This window comes from Eumetopias jubatus, unplaced genomic scaffold (assembly GCF_037043125.1).
Source record: "Eumetopias jubatus isolate StellerSeaLion01/CBP00866 unplaced genomic scaffold, mEumJub1_p1.0 scaffold_5, whole genome shotgun sequence".
Classification (NCBI taxonomy): Eukaryota; Metazoa; Chordata; class Mammalia; order Carnivora; family Otariidae; genus Eumetopias; species Eumetopias jubatus.
The window spans coordinates 19526631-19553072 of record NW_028274811.1 but is presented as its reverse complement, the minus strand read 5'-3'; the positions used below and the strand labels follow the sequence as shown (position 1 = coordinate 19553072).

Sequence of the window (26442 nt, the reverse complement as noted above, 5' to 3'; positions counted from 1 at the left end):
TTCTTAAATAATGGATAGATTAAGGATATTTCTTTTGTTGTTGTTGTTCTTTTTTTTTTTTAAGATTTTATCCATTTATTTGAGAGAGGGAGAAGCAGAGTCCAGGGCAGGACTCTATCCCAGGACCCGGGGATCATGACCTGAGCCAAAGACAGACGCTTAACCGACTGAGCCACCCAGGTGCCCCAGATTAAGGATATTTCTAAATAAAAGATGGCTGTAGTCTTTATATGTATGCTGCTAGAGACTTTTAAGTAAGTCATCAAACTCTTTCGGCCTTGTTATTTTTCCCCTCTGTGAAATGAGGTTATGGATGTAGTAAGTATAAAACATTAGTAGACATAAAATTCCTTTTTAAGCAAGGGGAAAGATGTGTTGCTGACATTACATAAACTGCCCCAGACTGTGTAATCGCCCCAAAGGTACTTGAAGGGAACTGGGTTTGAAAAGCTTTCAGAATTTTCCTGTAGGAAAACAACAGTCTTCAAAGATGAAAGTACCAGTCGGGTTGGAAGGCTCCAGAAGACTTTATTTCTCTCCGACCTATGACTCCCAAGTCAGCTTCAGTAATTTCACATGGAGAATCTACACACTTTTGAATGCTAGGTGCACCTAGCTGACATGCACGGGAAACTTACTAAAAGCATTTTTAGTTTCCTCTCTACTGGTAGGTATTCAGTTTTATAAATTTTACCCCTGCTGATACTTTGTAATCTCCTATTATTCTGTCTAGGTATAATTAGTCATCTGACCAGCTGAGTTGCAGTATCCTTCAGAGGAGGGACTGTTTTGTTTAGTGATTTGTGATTGTATTGGACAGTCATGTGCCAGGCAGAGAAAGGGTGTTTGGATAAAAGCTTACTAAGTCGTTTAAATACTTTGTATTAACCTCCGAGTCTACTAGACCCTTTCTCCTCAACCCAGACTGCACCTTAAAATCATCTTAGGAACTTGGGGGAAAATGCCATGCATGGCTCAGGCCCCACATCCAAATAGTCCAATTCATTTGGTTTAGGTTAGAGTCTAGCACTGTTTTTTTATGTGTGTTAGTTTCTTTGTGACTCTTGAGGTTATTCTGATCAGCAGGGAGCGTGGAGAACCACTTGAAGAGACGATTTGTTTACAGACATAGCTGTGTCCAGGAATCACCCTGGGAAGTGAGGACACACTGATGCTTGGCGCCCACTCTCAATGGTTCAAGTTTGAAGTAGGATGGGCCTCAGGATTTTGACAAAGTTTCCTCCCGTGATGCTAATGCGGCCCAGTTTTTGAACCATTGCGCTCAACTGTGGGCAGCTTGAACCCAGAGCCGACACAGAAAGGCCTGCATAGTTTTGCCTGTTGGTACAACTTATCTGGAATGCTTCCTAAAATGCAGATTCTGGGCCCCACTCCACAATCTCCAGAGGAATGGTTGGGGAACCCCATACTCTACCAGTGTGATCTTTTTATGATCGTGCACATTTGGGAGGCCTGGCCCAAGCCCAGTCAGTTTTGCTTTTTCCTATATAATGGCTGTGGGTGAATTTTCTCATAATGTGCTTGGTTTGCCTCTGAGCAAAGAAGCCAGTTAAAACAAAAGCCTTTCAGATTTAGGAGAATATATACAAACAGCAAAATGTATCAGTTAATGACGTTTCAGGGGACAGTTATAATTGCTTTTTTTCTGTAGTTAAATGATACTAAAGTACAGGCTGCATAAATCCTTGAAATAAAAAGCCTGTTCAGAGATAAACATTTGATCATAGGTGTATGGCAAAGCGTCACCTATTTATTATAACATGTAGGGATATCATAGGTAATTAAAAGTCAAAACCAATGAAAAAAAAGTCTTCTTGTACTTGAAGATCTTCTCTTCCCTGCACCCAGACTTTTTTTTTAATTTTTTTTTTAATTTGGGGCTGTTACCTGGTTTGTGTTTTGCTCTGTTTTCGTGATTTTAGTCTTGTGGAGATACTCAAGTGTAGCATTCTATTAAAATAGGTCTAGCATAGGTGAAAAGACAAGAGCTATTTGGACAGTATTGATTGGATTCAATTATGTGTCTAGCGTTTTCTGAGCCACTAGGAAAGAGATTAAAAGTACCAGATTGTGCCTTGTGCTTTGTGGATTAAATAGGCATGTTTTGCAGTGTCTGAATAATGTACAACCTGTGTAATCTACCAACTGGTTTATCACTTGCGATCATGAAGAGTAACAGCTGTGTGTAATACTCTACATTGTACTATCCGGTGTTTCTAGTCATTTTTAAGAGGGTTTCCATCATTTGTAGGCAAATGATCCCCGTCCCCTCCTGTGAGTTAAGAGTTGGGAGCTTAATGAGGCCAACTTCATGCCGAATCCGCTGGAAAGAGCTTGAAAGGGTGAACGCAGTGTGCTCAACGGTGCCCGGCGAGCACAGTTGGGGAGGTGTCATGACTTCCGGGGGTGGTGGTCAGGTCCCCGTCACTGGATGGCGGCTCCAGAAATTTATTAGTTGCATATGCCCACTCTCTCATGTTCTGTTTTTTCCGTTGTGTGTGAGAAGGCAGCTCATTACACTTCCCCTTTCTTCTTAGTTTCTTCTCAGAGAGTCACTGAAATTTAGTGGGACCTTATTGCTGTACTAACTACAAGCCCATGATAAACAACTGGGTTTTCTACTTGTTTCTGATGAAAGAACTTTTAGGAGATGGGTTTGTTTTCTCTGGGTTGGAAAACAATGAACAATGTTTAAGATCTGAGATTTTTTTTTTTTTTTTTTTTTTTGCCTTTTAGCATTGTAGATGCTAACATCAAAAGGCTGTTCCTTCAAAGAAGTTCATGTTGCTATTTAAATGGTAATTACTTTTCTCCTGGGTTAGCTCTGGGCTTGGTGAATTTAACTGGTTCAAGTATTTTTATTTTATATTGTTGGTCCGATAAGATGAGGGTCTGAATCAAAAAAGAACCCACTAAATTCTGATTAGGAGGACAGTTGAATACCTAGATTGAGCATTTGTTCCAGTGTTACTTGGGAAAAATCATAAACTATGCTCCATTTTAAATAAGTGAATGATCCTTTCCCTTTCTATTATTGTCTGTTTTGCACACGTTTCCTTTAGTACCTAGAGACCATGTTCCCAGTGAATAGAGCCCTACTGATATAACTAAGTGCAGTTTGATTCATTCTTTAGAGAGTTATTTTCATGGAGGAAGAGTATTAAAATCATGTTTTTAAAAAAGTGCTAGGAAACTGAATCACAATATTTAGGGGTCAGGGCATGACACGGTTATTTAAAAAACCAAAAAGCCTTTTCCCCGTATTTCTGATGTGCACCAGGATTGGGAACCATGGACACAGACCAATTCTGCATTTCATTTTTGGTGAGAAAGAAAGAAATCAATGAATTTATTTATTTATTTATTATTATTTTTTAGATTTTTATTTATTTGAGAGAGAGAGAATGAAGAGAAAGAGAGCACGAGAGAGGGGGGAGGGTGAGAGGGAGAAGCAGACTCCCCGCCGAGCAGGGAGCCCGATGCGGGACTCGATCCTGGGACTCCAGGATCATGACCTGAGCCGAATGCAGTCGCTTAACCAACTAAGCCACCCAGGTGCCCTCAACGATTTTATTTAATGAGGTGCCTTTTAATATTTTATGCTGTATTTCTCTGTAGAGTTTTTAGGGAGAGAAAGTGCCTTTTAATAATTTTGCTGGGTAATTTCTTGACTGATTATCTGATCCGTTCTTTCTCTATAGAATTGGGTCCCGGCTAAGACCCATTACCTATTCTGTGCCTGGGTACAATACGATGCATCTGTTTCTTAACAACAAAAATAAAACCCGACTTCTGTCTCCTTATAAATTGCTGTTGGTTAAGGAAAAAGATAAATCTGACTCTGGAGGGACTGGGTGGAGACACTGAGGTTGAACATTGAACACTGAAGGTTGGAAATGGGTTGTGTTGTGTTCCCCACGTGCCATAGCCCTTATTAGAAACTTAATGTGGGATGGGATTTGTTTTTGTGGTTTCAAATGACTCTTTGGTTATGGCAAGTTATTTAAAACCCCAGGCGGCAAGGTGCACCGTGGCACATCACCAATCTCAGAATTGATGGTGAGACGTACAGGCAGAAAAAGACTGACATTCCTGGGCTTCTCTTTATATTGCATTTTTCTCCGTCCCGCCCCACCCCCACCGACCCTTTAGTTAGAGCTCCCTTTGAATATTTTATTATCTACTTGGTTTATAATCAAGACCACCCACCTGATTTTAGCCTGCTGACTTCTTTCCCTGCCTTTTTATTCCTTCAAGCCCACAGTGCATGTGTATTCATGTTTTTGCTCTCCATTCACGGAGATCTCCAGCTGGGAAAATATAGTGTGTACAATACTGTCTGCCTTCAGCTGACATTGCTCATAAATTGCAACAGAAACACTGCTATCAGCAGCTTAATAGCAGGTAGAATACGGCTCTACATATCAAGTCTCAGCAGGATACAGAAACTATGGTTACCAAATTTCCAAAGGAGAAGGAAGGGGGGGGTAGAAAGTTTTCTCTCTAAGAATAACCGAAACAACACTGAAAATTGATTGACTGAAAGCAGCTTTTTGAAGAGGGCTCATAAGGGCTGACTCAGTGGTTACTCTGCTGTCACTTTTTGCTGAATTGTTATTTTTGAAACCTCACAAGAGGTTTTTGCGGGAGAGCAGTGTGGAAGAGGCTGGCTTCTTTGCTTCTCTTTCTGGCTGTCCATCTTTCTTTTTGTTATCCTTTTAAAAGAAAAGGCCTGCGATAAACCTAATGAAAAGCCCTGGTTACCTCTAATTCTACTGTAGGGTGATGAGGTGGAGTTAGAAATGACCCTGAGACACACACACACCCTCACCGATGCCCGTGTCCCTGGCAGAAGAATCCTGCCTAGAACACTGGGAAAGCTAGCCTCGCCATTATTCTTGGCTCTGAGCTACGATTTATTGTATCTTGCCCGGTGACCTGTCCAATTATTTGACTTCTGGTAAAAGAGCGCACAATTACATAGCATATCAAGATGTTAATATTTTAGGCTGTGATGTGAAAATGGGCACTCTTACTTATAGATCCGTTCTGTTAAAAGAAGGAGGAAAAAATAAAGAGGCAAGGAAAATAGATAGCAGCTCCAGTGTGAGAATTTCCAGTGCCTTAGCACATCGCTTTATCTTAATAAGTGAGATTATATTAATATGTTGAAAAGCCCCCAATTCCCCTCTACGAAGAAGGGATTGCCAGGCTCCATCATCTTTTGTGAGTTGCCGTAGCAGAGTCCCGCCTCTTGCCAGGAGAGATTAGTGAGGATGGTGAAATAATTCTTTCTTTTAAACCAAGTTAAGCTGTTGTATTAATGCTGCTGTCCACGGGCTCAGGCAGATGAAAAGTTCTCAGCGTCATTCCAGGCTCCTTGGTGACTTTTCCTAAAGGAATAGCCTAATGCTTCCTATTCCTACCTGCAGCCCCATCCCCCAGAATGTTGGAAAGCAATTAATCAAAAGCCTTCTTCCCCATTTCTGTCCTTGAAAAACTCAACATGGTTTATGTATATCTTACTTTGTGTGATGCACATTTTCCTTTAAAGTCTGTGAGCCTAGTTGCTCTGATAAGAATCACCTTAGATGTTTGGAGTAGAGCTAGGAATCAGTATTTTTAATAAGCACTCAAGAGGATTTTTATCACCCAGGGAGTTGGGGAAAACATTAGAGTCAGGTAGGCCTGGGTTTGAAACCCATATGTGCCATCTTCTAGGGGTGTGTGTGCCTCTGTGTGTGTGTGTGTGTGTATGTTTGAGTGAGAGAAGAGATTCACAGATTTCTCTGTAGTTCGGCCAGGAACCCACATCTGGAAATCTGCTCTGTATTTTCAAAAATGGAACCCTGATTCTTAACATTTAGAAAATGCCAGAGCCTCGAAGCCCGTGGATTTTGCTGTCAGTAATGCTGCATTTGGATTGAGTATTGCTTGTTACCCACTCACTCCTGCCAGGTCCCTTGGCCATGGAACATGTCCATTAGGCCAGAAGGGTGTGGGTGACCCATTGCCATTCTGAGAACCCCTCCTCTTCCAAAGCAAAGACAGAGAACCCCTGGGGATGCAGCCCCTGCCTTTCAGGCATCCCACGGCTCCTTTTTGAGCTTTGTGATACAATGAAGCCAGTAGAACAAGAGGCTCTCAGTGCAAGTTTAGATAGACCTTATTTTGTCACATGATTTCCGACAGTGCAGAGATGCGTTCCATTGGCAGGCGCTGTTGTAGGCAGTCTGGGGGTGGCGGGGTTCGGGGGGGGGTAGGAGTCACTAGACTCCTCCTCTGCCACTTGTTACCTCTCTTCTTAGCAGGGTGCTGTCCCAGGAAGCCTGTGGTCAGATTCACTGAAGGCAAATGGGTAGAGCTTTGTCTGACTTCTCTCTTCCCCATTCTCAGTACACTAAATGTGGCAATAAATGAATTATGTTTTACCACTTTGCCCTTTGCAGCAACAAGGAGTCTTCTGATTCTGTTTAATCCTTTTCTGTGCCATAAATGTGAGACACTCATCTTCAGCTGCCTTCCTAATTGGGCCAAGAAATTTAGGATTGATTAAATGAAAAGGCCGAGTCCCTGGTTCCTGTGTTACCTACCACAGGGCTTGGGTTATTGCTCAGTGCTCTGGCTCCTTCTTTATCCAGACCTCAAAGAAGCCTTTTCTTGACCACCCTCTCTTCTCCAGAGCCACTTTTTATCACTTGGGTGTGTGTTAGTCTCATTGGGGCAAAGTTCTGCAGTGGCCCCGGGCTCTGTGACCGGCTTTTAAGGGAGCCTCTTGGTCGCTGGAGAAGCATCGAGAGCCCATTGTGACTGCCATCCTAGCTGCTACCTACCTACCAGCTGGGTGCTGCTGTCTGGACCCCCAGGATCCCTGGAAGAGAAGAAAGTGAGAGACCTAGCTGTGGTTTCGGCTCTCTCCTCCCTTGTCGGGGGACCTGGGATCCACCATTTAATCTCTGGGCTTCAGTTACTTCTTCCTGAAGGGAGCACGTTTTGAATAGGTGATCGCTAAGGTTCTTTTGTGCTTGAAAATAACATGATTTGTTTGTTTCTTTGGTTTGGAGGGAATTCAGGACATGATATGATGTTTATTTTGTCAGTTGTGTACCTTGTCATTTAAATTTGGCAGCCTGACCAATTAGTGCAAGAGGAGAACCCCTTGCATTGAGGGCCAGGTGTGTATGCCCCGGTGTGTTCTACTTGGGGACACTGGGTAATTGTCACAGACTGGAGCCAGGTCCCCTTGGGTTCCACTGTAGTGTCACAGCTTCCTGCCCTTGTGACCTTGGGATATAACTTATTGCCTCTTATGCATCAGCCCATCATTTGTAAAACGGGGAGAATATGGTACCCTCCTCATTGGGGTGTTAGAAAGCCTATTATAAGACATTTCAGATAGTGCCTAACACCCAGCACTGAATGCACCTCTCAATGGACACACATACCCAAGTGCCATTCCTAGTGTTGTAGAATTTTTTTCTAGGCAAAAACAGGAACGCTCTTCATTAGCCCGCCAACACGTTCTCTATAATTTGGGATTCCAGTCTACAAGATGGGCAGACCCTCCTACTAGGAGATATTCCCCCAGTTATTCACAGCGTGTTAACACTGACATGGGCGTCCTCTCTGACATCCACATCAAGCTAGCAGGTGTCTGGGCTGCAGGTCCTTCCAGCAAAGGTGACATGAGGGGAGGGGGAAGCCATGGTCAGACAGGGACCACGTCTCTCGGGATCTGCAGTGAACAAACTCTCCTTCCCCAGGAGCCCAGTTTCCCTGCTGGTCAGAAGCAGCTCTCCTCTGGGGTCACCCAGAATGTAAACAACAGGAAGAGGTGATGGGGAACAGTGCTTCATGTGTAAATGCTTTGTGAAAAATATTTATTGCCTCCTCCCCAGCCCCCAAACCCATCTTCGTAAATTTCTTTCTTTTATTTCCTTTGTATAATGACTGTGGTTAAGTGCATTTTAAGTAGAAGTTATTTTGAAGGATTGATCCTCTATACCTCATGCATTCAGGGATCAGGCAATTCATTTTTGCTTTCAATTGAATTGCTAATTTATAATAAGTAAGTGGAAATTTGCATCTTTTATAATCTCCTGTTCCAGAGGACACACGCTGCATCTGTATTAACCGTATTTACCCATGTATGGATGGCTGGCATTTACAGTGTTGCCATTATGGCCCAATTTTTTTTTTTTTTTTCTTAGCATGACTATTTAAAAAAAAAAAATTTTTTTTTAGTGTTCTTTTGTTCTACTTTGTAGAATATTTACGTGCAAACTGTGATTTACACGTATTTACCAAGTTTCTTTGTTTAAAAGAAAATGCCTTAACGTAAAACTAGACTGACCTAATTCACTGGAATAACAGTTTGTTATACAGAGTAAAACGCATACAGCACAGGGCTCCTGGGTGGCTCAGTGGGTTCGGCGTCTGCCTTCGGCTCAGGTCACGATCCCAGGGTCCTGGGATGGAGCCCCGCGTCAGGCTCCTTGCTCAGCAGAGAGCCTGCTTCTCCCTCTCCCTCTGCTGCTCCCCTTGCTTGTGCTCATTCTCTCTGTGTCAAATAAATAAATAAAGTCTTAAAAAAAAAAAAAAAAAACGAGTTACCAGGCTTCTGGGAGAAAAAAGTGCCTCTTGTCTACATTGTGAAGGCAACCGTATTGAAATAGTGTCCTTTTCCTCTGGCTGAGGAGCCTGGCAGCCTGAAGATCTATGACGCTTTTTAAAATCAGCTCATCTATCTGTATTATGGGGAGAGCATGAGATGCTGAAAAGCACACTGGCAAAGACAGTTCTGTGTCTGGCACTAGGAAAGCCCTATTAAACGTCACGGGCCACGTGTTGAGGACCAGTGACTCCTACTTCAGTTAGAACTAGTTTCCAGTCCCAGCACCACTTCCAGGAGCGCCTACCCGGAAGGCAGGTGGGATAATCCCCCGCCAGCAAGGATCGCAACAGAAAAACAGCACTTGGAACATCACCGGAGTTTTCCACTGTTCGTTGTCATGAACGCGTAACGTGGGATTTGCATTGCTGAGCAATCAGTGAAATAATTTTCTATCTCCTTGAAATCAATTTCTGGTGATCACACATGCAGATGGGAAAACCATGGTTTTGAAGATTTACATTCAGCAAATAAAATTTACGTTCCCTGAAAGGCAAAGAAGGCTGTCATTTCATGCTTCCTAAGCTTCATTGTCTATTTCCCTTTGGTACACCCCCCCCCACACACACACACACATGCACACACGCACACACACACGGCCCGGGATGCTCTGTCAACTTTGTTTTATAAAAGCTCTGGTTTTTTTTTTTTATTGCCTTTATCTATTACATCTGTAAAATTTATTTAAGCAATGACAGATCTGTCTTTGGGGCCCCAGAGTCTGGGAGAATCACTTCCAGCAGCCCATTGGGAGGAGATTTGTGGGATATGACTGTTCATTAAATTGCAAGGAGTAGTGGGAGAGGCCAATGGTCTGCATCTACCGTGGCTGGGCGGTTATGGTCTGTGTTTAGAGCTTCTACATCAGGTGAGCAACAAATGTACCTCATCAATTGCTTTCGTAATAGTTCAATAAAAGTCGATGGCTTTTGAAATTCTAGAGGAAGGTTCCGGGCTCCTTTAACTTGTAAGAGTGCTTACTTCACAAAAATCTCCAATAAAAAATAGAAGATAACTCAAAACCAGATTGTTCACATTTATGTTATTACCAGTTACTTTGAAAATGGCAAGAATCGGGACGCCTGGGTGTCTCAGCCGGTTAAGCGTCTGCCTTTGGCTCAGGTCATGATCTCAGGGTCCTGGGATCGAGCCCCGCGTCGGGCTCCCTGCTCAGTGGGGAGTCTGCTTCTCCCTCTCCCTCTGCCGCTCCCTCTGCTTGTGCTCTCTCTCTGTGTCTCTCTCTCTCTCTGACAAATAAATAAATAAAATCTTTAAAAAAAAAAAAAACAGCAAGAATCGACTCAGATGGGCTCCCACTTGGGAGGGATTGGAATCAGGTGACAGATAATCGTCACCGTTGCAATTTCACTTCTGTCTTTTGATTTGTGTACATAACAATAACACAGGGGCTCTTCTACACTTTTATTCATTTCAATATTTCATTTGCCTAAAAAAAAAAAAAAGACATCTATTAGCACCTGCTCTTTGCCAGGCACTTTGAAAGACGTGGTGCAGAGTCTCCTACCGAGGCTGACAGGTAAAAATCCGGCATCCTGAATGTCACGTACGTCCTGCAGTAGAGGTATCCACAGGAGCAGTCAGGCTTTCTCAGGTTCTGACCAGAACTCAGACTCCAAAGCATAAGGCAGGCCCGGTTCTCCCTGCAGAAGGCAGTAGGAAAGCATGAAGCCTGAAGTAGCCTGTTGGGTGCAGGGTACATTGAAAGTCACTCTGAGGTGTTGTGAGGCGGAGGAAGGGTGAGTGGTAACGATGGAAAGGTAACCAGGGCCTGACTGTGGATGAAGAGGAGGGGATGGAGGTAGGAATTTTAGTGGGAGTCCAAAGAGTCACATCTTGGTGACCAGTTCGGTGTGAATGCTTAAACAGAAGGAGAGGTCTGGGATTATGAATTGTGACCCCCTTGAAACAACATCAGAAATGGTAAGTTAGAACTGTAGTCTATGGCGAATTCTAGAATTATCCCTCAGTTTCGTGCTTCAGATTCCAGGTGCCCTGCTTTCCCCAGACCCCTATTTTCTCTGACATGTCACGTTATGGGAAAGAAGAACAGCATTTCCACAAATTAAGGTATATAACCTTAGACCTTTAGAGTGCTGGTAAATTGTTAACACCCGATTCTGGGGTGTGGGGTGTTGGGGGGGGAGCCCGGATTTGTAGTGTTTGCTGTTTTCTGTGGTGTTTATATTCTCACCGTGGTCAGCTCTGAGCTTCTGATGTGAGGTCTCTGACGGTGGTACCAAGAAGAGATGTGCCATCCACAGCACGTAACTCCAGGCACACCACTGGCCTTCACCTAGCCGGCCTTGCTTACCTCAAGGGCCCCCATCCACAAACATGCAGTGCCTTCGTGAAATTGTCTTACCTGTAAACTTAGGTTTAGGTAACCTTACACAATGCATTTAGGAGCATGGTATCAGAAGTCAGACCGCCTGCGTTCAAATCTCTTGACTTTCCAACCCAGGCAAGTCCGTCAGTTAAGCCATCTTGCGGTTACTTTGCTCATCAGTAAAATAGTAATAATCATGAACCTGGAAGGCGCCTGAGAGGTAAATGAGGTCATCTGTGTCAAAACACTCTCCTTGTGACCTACAGGAAATCATGCTCTCAGGGGCACCTGGGTGGCTTAACTGACTGCCTTTGGCTCAGGTCATGATCTTGGGGTTCTGGGATCGAGTCCCACATCGAGCTCCTTGTTCAGCGGGGGGTCTGCTTCTCCAACTCTCCCTCTGCCCCTTCTCCCTGTTTGTGCCCTCTCTCTGTCAAATAAGTAAATAAAATTAACTTTAAAAAGAAAATCAAGCACTCAATCAGTATTCCTTACATTTATTTTCTGTCTTTACTCCCTGGGGACAGTAACACACATGTTAACTACCTGTGGTGTAAAATTTATTAGTTTTGAATTGCCGCCTTTGAAGCTTTAGAGGGGCCTCCTGTTCTACTCTATCAAGATTCATTCAGTCTAGAGTTGAGTTTGTCCACAGGTTGAAACGTTTTAGTGGAGCCCTATTTTGTCCTCTAGCAGATTCCATCTTCATTGACTTGAGACTTAACCTTTGTAATCTGTCTTAACGTACGGCAGTTAGTTGCTGGCATACTGTAGTTGGTTTTCTCCACGTCTTTTCTGAACTTATTTCTGGGCTATACGAAGTAGGAATACACGAGGAAGTTCTTTTATATACGAACAGGCTACACATTCAGTTTTGTCTTTAATGGTCCACACAAATTCTTTGGCCATGATAGTGCACGATATTTAGGAGTTTAATGTGCTTTGGTGGTGCATTCTTATTGAATTAGAAAATTCTGATTTTCCTTAATATTAAAGTTGAGTTGAACCGAATGAAACCAGAAAATGTAGTCCTTTGCAGCAAGACACTTTATCAGGACTGAAAGCACAGTTTGCTCTCTTTAACTACCACCTTTTCAGAAAGCTGATCAAATCTGGTATTACATTCATATATCTTGGAGTTAGTATACCGTCAAACACACAAGTGGAGCAGAATGTAATTGAAAAATGGCTTTCTAGTCACTCATTTGGAAAAGTATGTACTAATTTATACGTACTAATTCAGATATGGGGATTACTAAATAAAATAGCATAATCAATCTCTTGGCTAAATGTGGTAGGATTTTGTAGCTGAAAATTTCTTTTTTTTTTTTTAAGATTTTATTTATCTGTCAGAGAGAAAGTGTACAAGCAGGGTGTAGGAGCAGAGGCAGAGGGAGAAGCAGACTCGCCACTGAGCAAGGAGCCAGTGTGGGGCTCGATCCCAGGACCCCGGGATCATGACCTGAGCTGAAGGCAGATGCTTAACCGACTGAACCACCCAGGCATCCTTTCTTAAGCAAAAAATGCTCAGTGAGAACCTAAGCCATTTGGTTTCTGTGTTTTTTTCCCCCGGGATCCATGAAATAGGGCTTCCAAAAAGTCATCACGTGATCTCTCCTTCAGCGTGTTCAGTTTGTAGCCTGTTGTTCAAAACTTTCAACAAGTGTTGTGGGGCCCTTGCTGTGCGGCTGGCCTGTCTGGTCACCCATCGCCCGGGCCCGTTGACAAGCAGATGTAGCGCTCCGATGTTTCACCTCTGCCTGGCCCCCACCCCACCCCACCCCCCTCCTGAGAGGCCTGTTTGGGTAAGAAGAGATAATGTTTTGTCCGGTTTTTCTCTCAAAGGAAACCAGAAGGCCTTTGGACCCAGTCATTCTGCAACGCCTTTAGAGTGCTGCATTCTTCACACGAACCCCGTGAGCCACTGTGCCCAGTCCCTGCCCCCGCCACGCATTCAGTGGCTGGCCCCTCACAAACCCAGCTACCAGTTTCAGAGGAAAAAGGTCATTAGTTATTTCAGGCAGAGGACCTCAGAAGGAAATAAGATGTTTCTACCTAATTTCTCCAGCAGGCGTTCTCCTGCCCCTCATCCCTACAGACATTTGCCATGAAGAAAATGGTTAACGCACCGTAGGCCAACTCCCGAATGTTCTCATTGTCCAGCCCAACATTCCGTGTTCACATTGGTATTCAGTGTAGCAACCCAGGGACCGTGATGGGTACAAACCAGATTTTTGTCCAGTGTGTGTGAGTGTGAGAATGTGTGTGTGTGTGTTTAACTCTTGAGAGAATTACAAGGCAACCTGAAAGGATGTTGAAATGTTTAGTCAGGTCTTCTCTCATTGAAAAGAGGTGTAAAAAACATACCGGTGATGATGAGTACCAATTAACAGTGCATTACTTTCTGGAAGAGACTTCATGCTGGCTGCCCTGCAGGTCGGAGTCAATAAAGACTGAGTTACTAAAAATAGCCTTTCTCTGTCCCCGAAGCCTTGGACTTAACCGTAACTTCATCAGACCAAAGAAGAGGATCATGCAAACAATAGGCATCTTGGAGGTTGACTTGGGCCTAAAGCTCAGAGGCCGCAAAAGCTGTCAGGAGCTTGATTGATTGGTTCTCACGCCTTAGTCCCCAATGCAAAGCACTAATGTTCCAGCCTATTCGGAGAGGGGGGGCGTGCCACCTGGGGTCAGAACCTGCGGGGCTAATGTTTCAGATGAGGCCAAAGTGCAGTCAATAATTTATATGGAAATTTGTGCTTTGAGTCACAACAGAAAGCCAAAGTTTTGACTTGAATTCCTGTCCATTCCGAAGAGAAGTCCAGGTCAACTTCGGGTCTCCCTGCTAACACCGTTGCTGCGTGCATTCGTAACACTGAAGACACAACTGTAATTGCAGAACAGGATGGGAGCCATCCTGGAAGGCACGCTGAGCCAGATTTCAGGAGTTTCCGAGTTGAGAAGTAAAACGAGGGAAAAGAAACCCCAGCCCCTTGGAATTTATTAAAAAACAAATGTAAATCACCCCTCGAATGTAATAACTAGGTCAGGTGAAATCGTAGTGACTTCGGAAACTATTAAGTGTCCGTGGGGAGCGTCGGCTTACATAGGTTCTGAAACTGAGGTTCCCGGTACGGACAGCTTGGAGAGAAATGTTAGGTACTACCAAGGACTGGAAGGGACACGAGTATCAGGGAGCAGTGCCCTGAAGACTGCAGAGCAGTGTCACCCCAAGTTAGCTTGGTGGCTGCACGTGACCGGGCATGTGGGATTGTGTGTGTGTGTGTGTGTGTGTGTGTGTGTGTGTGTGTGTAGAACATCTCTGCGTCTACATAAACACACGTATTTATACGCACAGTATATAGAAATAGCCAAGCCGAAACACCAAGCAAGGCTGGTCAATCAATAACCAGCTAAGTTTTGTTCTGCTCCAGCAAAACGATGACTTGCTCCAGTAAGTGCTAACAAAGGCCCCTTTCCCTTGCTCTGCTCACGGAGAGCGCTATTAGTCACGCTTCATTAGGCTTGTTTACAGAAAAGAGCTGGTCTCTAAGCACATTATTGAAATACTTGTAACTCTGCTGGGCTTTTTTCTTCGCTGAAAAGATAGGGCCTTCAGAATGGGGGAGGGGGCGAGGGGGCCTCTAACCATTGTCCAGACATCTAGTCTGTTCAGATGGTAATTTGAAAGATGAGTTTGCCTTTAACGCTCTCTAAGTCCCCAGAGCCTTGCTGCAGGGGCTCATCTCTGCCGTCAAGGTCCTGGGGACCTTTAATTTTGCCTGTTGTCGCTTAGACAGATGCCAGGCATTCCGTTGCGATTGTTCTTCCTGGAAACTGGATGTGAGGTCTCCGGACCCCACATCCCGAGAGGAGGCTTCAGGGGTTTAGAAGTGCATGTCCAGAGTGGTGGGGAGGAGGAGGAGATAGATGTTTGCTTTCCACAGTGGGTGTGTCAGGAAGGAGCGCCTTCTGGGGGTTGCAGTTGGTGCTAGGTGTAGAAAGAACACAAGTCCTTCATGTTGGAATTTGTAGCTCGGGAGATGCTACGAGACAGATGTGCCACATGTCCAACAGCCTGGAACCCAGGAATCTGGGATAATTTGCATGGATGCCTCCATCCGAGGGTGCTTTATCTGGAAGAAGCACAGGGGGGCTTGCTGCTGGCTGTTTTTCTCAGTGTGCAATTCCTTGTATTTTGGTGTCTCCCTCCATTTCTCCCCTGGGTCCCAGGGGAGTTTAAAGATGAGGAAGCCAAAGTCCATTTGCCGAGTGACTCTTTGGGGCCGGCGCCCATGTGTTCGATGCTTTACAGAAACCACGCCTTACCTGACATCGGTATCGTCCCTGTTTTATAGATGGCAAAACCGAGGGGCAGAGAGGTTGAGTTTGGGGTGAAGCCCCAGCTGCAGAGCGGGCTGAGAGTCAGGTGGGTCTGTCTCCAGCCACCCATCTTTTCGGGTGCTTGGGATGCTGCATGGGATTACCAAACACTCTCTCATTCTTTCTTTCTCCCCAGTCTTCAGAATAAAATTGGCTGCAGACTGAGCTTGATTGGAGTTAATTCCTTCCGCTTTCCTTATTACATTCTGAACCTGAGCCATAATGATGTGGCCTCCCTAGGAAAGTGTGTGAGCTCCGTGCCGCACTGCCCACAGGGCTTGGCTGCCTCCAGGTGAGAACAGGGAGGTTTACCAACGACACGGACCTTACTCACCCCATTGCCTTTCATTGTGAGGGTGCTGACCTGGTTCTTCTGACAGGCACGTCCCTTGTTTCCTTTTCGGATTGGCAGAGTTGCTGACTCTTAGGTGACACACAAAATGTGCCCCTCTGTGTGTCATAGACATGCAGAGCCTTGCTGTACACACACACACACACACACACACACACACACACACACACACACACACACACACATATTCAGTTCCCTGGTTTTCAGCTGCTGTTGTAAATTGCTGTTTTAAATTTCAGCAAGTGGAATAATAGCAGAATGATCATCTCCAGTAAATGCTGTTGGTCTTTGTAAAGAATGGCTTGTTCAGAGGATTTGTGATTTATGGGGGACACAGCTGGTGGCCAGCAGAGCTCTAGGAATGTGTGCTCTCCTGGGCCCGGGGAGAGCTCGAGATGAAAAAGGCCCAGAGCTGGTACAAAAGCAAATAAGTGCTCTGACTTTAAATAAAGCATCATAATTTTATGAAGCCTGGTTCTGGGGTCCCAGTGAGATGCATGCATCAGTAGCAGCTTTTTGATGTGAGCATAATTGTCAATTGGTTCCCACTGTCTCCCTGTATCTTAAGGACGGGGGATGGTAAGAAAGTACTTGAAAATGCAGTCCTGTAATCTCTAGTGGTATTACACATATTTTGACAAGCAGTTCACTAGCATTTAAACCTGAAACTCTGCTAATCACCTACCTGGATTGATCCACAAGAGGTTTGCGAGAAAGGCGAGGAGAAAGATCCCTCCCTCTTCCTTTTTTTTTTTTTTCCTGAGTCTTCTCCCCTTCTCCAAAGTATATGAGTTTTTTCATTCTTAGGTTTTATGTCCCTGGCATCTTGCAGTTTCATGCATCTCAATGATGATTGCCTACGTAGGGGGGGAAAGTGGAGAGAGCAGTGGGCCGGAAACGGGCTGCACCTGGAACTGGGGAAGTTGCAGATACCTGGTGAGCGACTTTCCAAATCCCAGCATCTCACACCCTTCTTCCCGCTTTTGGCCTCAGAGCGCTCTATTCTAGGGGCAGTGGCGTGGAGCTGGGGTTTTGACCTGGGGGGTGGTTTATCTTTTGTCTGGTCTTACCGTTCTCTTCACCTCTTCTTGAAGTTGAGCTGATGACATTGTAGAGAGCCTGGCTGTAGAGTTGTAAGCGGAAAAGATACTGCGGTTAATATTAAGTGCGCAGAAATGAAAGGCCCGCTTAACTTCCATGGCAGGCGGGTCTGAACGTGGGATTGTGTTGAGGCTGTGTCCCTTTCGTTTCGGTGGGGGGGGGGCAGGGCGGGAGCCTGGTTATGTGCTGTGGGCCTGGGCCCCCTGTACACGGCTGCCTCCTAAAATAACACTCTTAAAGGAACAACATGTTAGGTGGTCCTAGAGTCAGAACCGTATCGTGACCGTGGCTCAGAGTAAAAGCCTACTTCAGTAAATACTTACTAGATACCTTTCCCCAACTTTTGAATGCTTTTATATTATGAAGACAGGGAGGAGACGGAAGAGAAATCCAGAAGGAAATGGTGCCCTAAAAAAGGAGAGGGTTTGAGGATCTAGAAATCATTCATCGACACTCCTCCGCTTTCTCCTGCAAAGGAGCAGGAGAAAATTCAGGCTTGGAACTTTGCACCAGAAATCGGAGTGGGTCCGTAGCTTATCTCTGTGCCAGCCAGCCGCAAGGCATGACTTACTGGAAGTTTGATCAAAGACAAGAAATGAAACCTCTTCATACAAGTGTATACCTACATACATAGGCCATAGATGCTGTATGTGTACACGGTTTCTTTGTGCATTGAAATTCTTCCAAATGTCTCCAAAGACCTTGTGTATTTTTTCTGTCCTGCCTCCCCTCTCTTTTTCCCTCCGCCTCCCCCGCTCCTCTTTCCTCTTTTTTATCTTTTCCTTGAGCGTATCACTTCATTTTACTGTGTGTTGGCTGAGCCTTGATAGAGCGCGGGCTGAAGAGCATCCCCTTGGGGGTGCAGGGGTAGCTTTTGATGCAGCCTGCCTAAGTGTGACTTGCTGTCCTGCTTGTTTCCCCCCACTGTGTTCTCAACATTGTCACCTGAAACCTGTCCTCCTGCCTATCCCCAGGTGGGGGGAGGGGGGCAGCTCCTGGCACCTAAGCAATATTATGGTGTGAATGGTTGCAGTATATATGTGTTTCAGGAGTAGCCTCAAGCTATCAAGGATAATGTTTCCTTAGGATGCGTACGTCTACCTAACGTAAAATCAAGCGTCTTTTTGTTCTCATCATGTGTAAAATTGCTTTGTAAAGATCTCCCTGTGATTTTTTTTTTCCCTCCCATTCTGCTCTTTGTTCCCTGAAACGTCCATAATGACACTTAGGACATCTTATAATTATGAAACTTACTGAAACTTATGTACTGATTGTTTAAAAAAAAAAAAAAAAAGGAAAGCATCTCTTTCTGAAATTAACACTAAGTTCTAGGCATCTGTTTGAGTTTGATAGATTTTTGAAAGTTCTGTCTTGGGCTATCCAAGTTTTCATGAAGGCTTCCACTCGTGTAACACTTGGTCAGTGAAAATCTTGTCACCAGCCACAGGCGCCGTGCAGGTTCCCAGACATTCCAGATGTCTGGGATAGCAGTTCAGCGTTCCCGGAGGTACCTTACAAAAGCCTTGTTTCTGCTCCCTCTTCTTCCCCACAAGACTTTTTAACAGGCCATTTTGTTTTCTAGAAGTGGGAAAGGATAATGTTACTAGGGAAGCAAGAAAAGAAAAGCAGTGAGAGCTTCTTTTAGCTGACCAGTCAACTGGATATTGACCACCTGTCTTCATGGGAAAGAAATAGATGGCAGTGAATAAGCGAGAGTCTAGTTTTCCAAGAAGCTCAATGATTTTCCCAAATCAATACAGCTCATCAGGCCTCAGAACAAAGGCTGCGGGGGAGGTGACAGTGATGGAAGTAGCTGTGTGTTCTTTTGTGTATTAAACCATATGGCCCATGGGGAAACAAGGTTTCTTTAGCTATGGGTTTTTTCGCCCCCCCTCCTCCCCTCTTAGGGCTTATTCAATGTAGTTGGGGGCGGGGGAGGACTTATTCAATGTAGTTGGGGGAGGGATGACTTATTCAATGTAGTTGGGGGGATGACTTATTCAATGTAGTTGGGAGGGGGGAAATCCTTTCAGGTTTTTTTTGTTTTTTTTTTAAATAAGATTTTCATAGATGGTATCCCAATGATCAAATGTACTTTTGAAAGAGAGAAGCTCAGTCCAGGAAGAATACCATCTTTTAAAGTGGAGATTAGAACACCAATTCTGCCATTGCCTTTTGCCCTCTGGTGTTGGCTTAGCCAATTTGTTTGGATTTCATGTGGGTATTTTTTTTCTTGTGATTGATGGATAGGGTTTGGCGGAACCAAAAAGCAGTGTCTTGGTGTTCAGATGAACCTCTGGCAAATAAAGAATCATTACGATCCTCCCATAAATGAACCTTGTTCCCGAGGCCCTGAAAATAACACCGAACCCTAAAAGGAATGCTGAATCGCCATCTGAGAGGTTATAATTAACGTAGATAGAGCGGAGCCAACAGAGTCCAGCCGCCAACAGAGAACATCTATCCAAACCAGCAATTTTTAGCCTGTCAGTCCTTTAATCTTTAAGCTCACTGTGCTTTCATAAAGTAGTACATTAACACCAGAGCAGAGTGTGTCTGGGGTTTATGACTGGGGTGGCGGCACACTAGGGCATAAAGTGTTACATTACACTCCCCTTTGTTAGTGCTGCCCTATCTCCCAAACTCCATTGCCGTACACTATTTGTTCAGATAAAGCCCAATGTTCAGGGTGACTAATCGCAGCACTGTGTTCCAGATGGTTTGATTACAGGATGTGGTTAAAGTGACTCTTCAAACATTCAGCTCGGCAGTAGGACTCTTTAAAAAAAAATACTGCATTTTCTGGTCATGTGACAACACTTTTCTTGTAGTGCTCCAGAGATACTTGGCATGGGGAAATAGGCAAGTCCCTCTGCTCTTTGGCCATCGGGGATTTCATTGGCAGCCTTGGTTGTCAATTAAGCATTTCCCCCAAAGAGTTGGAAACTCAACTTTGTCCTTTGAAGAAAGATCTTTCCAAAGGTTAGATGCTCTGAAGCCAGAAAAACGAACAAGTGTACTATACAAGACTCAACCTTTTTCAGAAAGTCCCAGCATTGGATACAGCAAAACCACAACAGTAAAATGTGGGAGGGGAGGGAATTGGAGTACAAAGGAGTGGTGATAAATCATACCTTGTAGAATGGTCATGTTGTATAAAAATGTAGGGTAATATGATACTCGAAATGTATGAACTTTATCCTGGACGCACGAAACCAGCATATTGTGGCCTTTTTATTGTCACTAATGTTTCCACTAGAAAAAATATATAAAAGGAAAGAAATGTGTAAACTTCAAAAAAAAGGGGGGTTGTGGCATAACTGGGTTACATTTCGGTGTTATTAGAGTGAGGTTTCTGTTTTCTGCATGAGTGCACGCCAAGTCCATCCAGATGTGGTAGTCTGAATAGGAGTTCAAAAAAAAAAAAAAAAAAAAAAAAAAACCCGACGTCTGATTCCAAATTCAGCATTTGCAGTGCTTGGCAGAGACTTCTGTCCCAGGGATGAGGCGCTTTAAAGACTCTGAAACGGTCTTTAAACTGTAATACAAACAGAGTTATGCTGATCCACTGGGAAATCAGGCCTTTGCCCAGTTCTTGAGGAAACATCTTCACGAATACCAGAAAACAGTAATTCATAAACCATATTGATCACATCTTTGGAGCACAGCCTCTCCATAGGGAATTTCTATCATCTCCACACTTGTGGGAGATTATGCTTATTGAAGAAGTATGGTAACGGGTGAAAAGAAGGATTCAAATCTAGATTCCCTTCTGTCACCATGTCATAGTTCCCAGGGGTTGAGTGCACTCTCTGTGCGTGCTGGGCACTGTGCTCACCGGTGGGGCAGGTGTAGACACTGCTCTTGTGTTCTGGTTGGAGGAGAGGCATCCTGTGTCTATGACAGGAGTAGCATGGGAAGGGACAGTGTATTAGGGTAAGACAGATAGTCTCCGTAGTGTTCAAACATGGGAGGAGTTTACTTGCTACATCCCTGATAGACTTGAGTTTGGTATTCCTTTGGTGGGGATTCCTTTGGTGGGTTTTCCTTATCATTCAGGGTCCCAGATGCAGGAGACCCTGCCATCCTCTGGTGGCCTTCAAGGTCACTGTGGTCTCCATGCCAGCCAGCCAGAAAGAGGAAGAAGTTAGGACATGCACGGGGGGATTGCTGTGGGCCAGGCCTGTAAATGGCACACATCCGGTCCCTCACTTAGCTGTCACAGACCCGAGTGTGCTGCCACAGACCTGCATCTAATCAGGCGGGAGGCTGAGAAGTGTCTAGCTGTGGACTTAGAGGCAAGCATGGATTCTGTTGAGCGTCCATTAGTCAGAGGACTGTGTGTGGAGCGCCATGGGGGACTCAGGAGGGGGTGGCCGTGTTTTGGTGTCATGCACCATCAATGTGGGAGTGGAGAGCATTCAGAGAAGAGGGAACATTTGCCTTTGTCTCTCTTGGGTGCCAATTCATTAGGAACTTTCCTTGGAAATTTGGCCTAGAATGTCTTAGGGGGATTAAAATTGTGACATAAACAGTGGTTGCAGATGCTCGTTTAGGCTGGAGGGGGGCGGATAAAAGAGAGAGCCAGTTGTAGGTGAGAATGTTACCATGGTCGTTGTCCTTGCCTGGGTGAAAGGCTGTCCACTGGATGATGGGTAGACTTTCCCTGCAGGGTATCTCAAGAGGGCACCTCTGGGAGCAAGGGATTCAAAGACAGATTTAATTTGAGAATCAGGAGCAACTTTTTAACAAGATGGCTGGAGAATAATGGGGCAGTCCTGGGTGCTGGTGAGCCCTGTCGCTGGTGAAGAGGAGGAAAAAGGGACGCACACACAGGTACAGAGGGCCCTGCACCCATTGGCTTCCTCATCTCCTAGCTCTTGCATCCTTGGGGCTTTGGCCCACTGTAGTCCTCTCAGCCTCTAGTGCCTTGTGACCTAGAGATTTCTGTTTATATTATCGCTTTTCCTTGTGACTAATTCCAATTCCCAAAATAAGTCCCTGTTTGGCTGCCTCAGCTTTAGGCGCCCATTGCTGGAACCATCCGGTGAGGCCAGGGTTAGGATTACTGTTTCAGGAGCCTAGTTGCCTAAGACTGCCCTCTGAGCAGGGACTGTGGGCAGGATAAGCCCTAGGAACATCTCATCCAGGGTCTAGTTTAATGTGATGGATTAAGGGAGCTGCTGTCTAGGTATGGGTAATCCATAAGCTATCCTTCCTTTTCTGGGTGACAGGGTGTGCCTGTGTTGGTTCTATTACAAGTTTGCAAACTCTTGCAGAATAGGGTTTTGATAGAGGTCCAGCGAGACCGTGGCTGATTCCAGAGGACCAAAAAAGTACCTAGTGTATACCCTCAAGATGCACAATAAATGCTTAATGGGCCTGATCATCTCTCTGGGAGTACTTCAGTGCTGAGTATTGACAAGAGCAGCTAATAGAACCCTGTGACTGTGGAATTCTTAAGAGATCTCAGGGCTCTTTTGGCTTGTAGAGGTAACAGGCTTCAGTTATAGAACACAGAGCACATTCTTCTAAGTGTCCTGTTGATATTACATGTTTTTTGGGCCAGGGGCTTAGATTCTGTATCAGTATCCAAGACAGAGCCCTAATATAAATAGGAAAACCCTGTGTGGTGAGCACACTCAAACCATCCATTGCTGTCTTCACCTGTATTCATACTTAGTTGGCAATAGTCCTCAGATCTTTTTCAAATGTAAAATGTTGCGGGGCAGGTATTATTAGCGCTTTGAGAAAGACTGTTCCCTGGGTGGGAGAGGACAATAAACCTAGAGGGATACTGGAAAATATAAAGATGAAAAAGGCTGGTGTAGAGCGTCCCCAGCGCCTGGGTCACAGGCGAGGCGTTTGGAAGAATAAATGTGCATTCAAACAGATAACCAAATCCATTTGGAATACATGTATATTTATTTCCAGTGTATATAAGATAAATGAGAAACACAACTGCGCCCAGATTTATGAAATTCAAAGAACTTTTAAAGGACTGATTTTCCTTTCGGTTATTTCAAAAGGAGAGTCCACTTTACATGCCCATGGGTTCCAGAGTGTTCAAGCTGTTGAGACTTCAGCAAAACAAACAAACAAACAAACAGAAGAAAAAACAAACGATAAACCATTTGCATGTTTGAGAGCTGAAACACAACCACCTTTCCACTTGGCCCCTCACAACGGGATGTTGTCTAAACACAGACTTCCTTCCAAAGAAACAATACACTTTGTAGTTTATACGAGAGGCATTCCTTAAGCCTTCTTTCCAGCTTGGCTGTGTAAACATGTGCGTGTGTATACTCGCACGTGAATGCTGGGCAGATAGAAATACTCGGTGGCAGAAAGAAAAATAGACACGAGCACACGTATTTAATTAGCCCCGCTTGATGGAGACTCTTCAAAATCTCCCCAGGAGCAGAGCATTTATTTTGAGCATTTCAAACACCGAGGGCTTCTAGGAAAAACCAGGCTGGCCGATGGAGGCCCTTTTGAAGTTGAGAATGGACTTGATGGGATTTTTTTTTTCTTTCTTTCTTTTTTCCCCTCCCCACCGAGTGCCGATAATGGTGATACTAGCAGTCCCGCTAGCGCTTCCCCACGAGGTCTGCCGGTGTGGCTTCTGGAAGCAGCATCCGGGGGTGGGAACGGTTTTACGGTGTGCAAGCCGCAGCGTGAGCTCAGCCTTTGTGACAGCTTCCCGCGGTAGCCCCACAGCAGCGGCGGCTGACTGCCGGTTCGGGGTCCCCACGGGTCCCCGTGGGGGTCCTGGCCGGGGAAGCGCCGACCACTCGGCCCCGGGGGCTGCAAGCGGGCGTGCGCGGCGCCCCGAGCGCCACGGCGGCCCCTGCCCTCCGCCGAGCCCCTTTATCCCCGGCCGCCGCCTCGCGGCTCCGGGCGGCCGCCATCGGCGCAGCCAATCAGACGCGAGCGTTCCCAGCAGGCGCCGGCCAATCGGCGGCCCGCGTTTGCTGGAAACGCGAAACCCTTAGGGGAAAAGCAGTAACAAAAGCCTTTCACTGCAGACAAATGTTAAGTGTCTGTGCAGACTTTTCCTGTTTTTAATTTTATTACTGCAAGAATGGAGGGTTTGTTGTTTCTTTCATGTTTCCTTTCAAGCAGTTTTAATTATACATTTGTGCTACATCAGGGACTCTGGAACGCAGAGATTCAGCCTATTGCGTCTAAAGCTAAAATGTAGTAACCTTCTGGCAATACAGATATATTCCTGCACTGTAAATATAGCTGACATGCTAAAGAATTTTAAGCAGCTGCAAAGGTCTTTGACACCACACACAGTGCCCCAGAGAGCACATGATGAGAAAACCGTCTTCCCCTTCCCCTTCGCCTCCCTCCCACCCCCTCCCTTTTCCTGGAGGGATGTGCTCATAAAGAATCCTTTCCTCCAATTGTTCTGTCTTGTGCAGATTTTGACCAAATGCCTAATTACCATTGATTCTCATCTCAATGTGAATTTTTATACTCAGTGGTTTAAAAAAAAAAAAAACCTCCCCAGGGAATTAGAATGGAATCAACCGTGATTTGAGGAAATCCTTGCTTTGCTTCATTCCCGTCTCCCTCCCACCCCCCCACCATGGCTACAGTGAGTAAATTCAGCTGTCACCTAATAGCAACAGAGACCATATGGGAAACCATTTTTAAATCTCCTTCGGAGACTTTTGAAAGAAATCCTTCCTTCCCCACTACCTGAGTTCCAGTGATTCAAATATTTTTACCTGCTGTTAAAACGTTCCCAAGGAAATTAGTCTTATCTTGTGAGGTGTCCCTTACCGTAAAGGAGTGCAATACAGGTTTTCTATACAATTCAAAATGGCAGTGAGCAAGTGAGCGAACCAGCTAGAGGTAGACTTTGAGTAGTGTCCCTTGGTATTTCCAAGATGGAATGGATTATAGTAGGTACAGAAAAGAAAACAAAGGCCCACTTAAATGTTTCATTTACTTACCCTAATATTTTAGGTATGTCTCAATATCTAGGTCCTTTTATTGTACATTTTTAAGGAGTGAATAAAAAAATATATGGTCCTTGCCCTCTAGAGAAATAAAGAGGATGTTCTATTTTGTTTTCCTGTGACATTTGGTGTACTAAGTGCACTTAAGTTTAGTAATTCACAGATGTAGTGCTAAATTAAATTGTCTGTCTGCAAAGCAGTTGGGAAAAGCAGAATGGCTTGCAGGAAACAAGTGTGTTGGTTTTGAGATTTTTCTTCTAATCCTCTGTGGCAAATGCTTACTAAAGTTGATTCTAAAGATAACCCCAAGAGCAAACCTATTGTGCACATTTATTTTCTTAAGAGGGCTATTTTAGGAGTCCTTAATATGAAACAAGACCAAACAGTGAAACAGATACCATACCACGGCTGATGCTTGTCTCACAAAGCCAGAGAGGGGAGGATTAGGAAGGAGAAGTCATAGCTGATTGTCTGCTCTCTGGACTCTAAGCGCTCCCCCCCACCACCGCTCTCCCCTTCTACACCTATTTTTGTGCCCCCCTTATAATCTTTGTCTAAATAAAAATCACGATTTTATATTGTTGAATGGGAAACAAAGCCCATGCCTTTCAGTCACCTTCTAGTTTAAGCACTGGTAACTGGCGCTTAGTTTTCGTTGGCTGCTTGCCAAACGAAAGCAATTATGTGTAATAATAGAAAAATTAAGAGGTGAGTGTTGCTGTTTTACAGCAGGACATGGCAAAAACCATTTCCTTCTGTCAGCAGTATCTTGATTACACTCTCACACACAGTATTACCCTTTTGTACCGCATGCGCACAGGCATGATTTTACACACACACACACACAACACACACACACACTCACACAATTTCCTGTGGGTTTTCACTTGAGGTCACTGAAACCAGAAAGAGGAAGAATGCAAACCACAGCTTTTGAAAGCAAATGAGAACAGAACTTTGCTGGTAAAATCATCATCATCATCATCATCATCATCATCATCATCATCTGGAAATAGAGGTATCAGTGCTAACCGTGGTCCTTCTTCATTACCCGTTCCTGCAGGTGTTCTAGTGGTCAATGTCACGTGGAGGAACAAAACTTACGTAGGGACCCTACTGGACTGCACCAAGCACGACTGGGCCCCTCCCAGGTATGCACAGGGCCTTTTATCTCAGGCTCTGTTTTCTCTCCTTCCTCTTCCCCTCACCTTCCCCCCATCCTCTCTTTGCAAAGAAACCCGAGAGATAGATTAATAATGCATAAAAGTCTGCCCGTAATTGAAACCAGGCAGAAGAGAAATGAGCAATTCAGGATTGCACACAGTGAAATGCAGATGGGGGATTTCTTTTCAGTCACAGAGAACTCTCCTCCCTGCCCATTTTCCCTCTCTCCTTTGTTTCCTTCTCTTCTTAAAATGGGAATTTGAACTGGATTTGAAGCTAGCTGTCCCAGCCGTTTAAATATACACCCTCCCTAGCCGGTTCTTTTGCAGGGATTGAAATTGTCAGCGGAAGGCTAGGGTGTGTTTTCCTTCCCTGGGCGCAGCCCTCACGCTGCGGGGCTGTTGGCTGCTCGTGCCTGAATTGTGTGCCT

The 26442-nt window shown here is 44.9% G+C and overlaps 1 protein-coding gene across 1 annotated transcript in view; it reads left to right on the top strand.

The window, feature by feature from the left end:
- Positions 1-26442, top strand: part of ZNF608 (zinc finger protein 608) — a 105290-nt gene that overhangs the window by 69801 nt on the left and 9047 nt on the right. The window contains exon 3 of the mRNA XM_028103421.2: positions 25912-25999. Within this exon, the coding sequence (XP_027959222.1) occupies positions 25912-25999 (88 nt within the window). The remainder of the gene's footprint in view (positions 1-25911; positions 26000-26442) is intronic.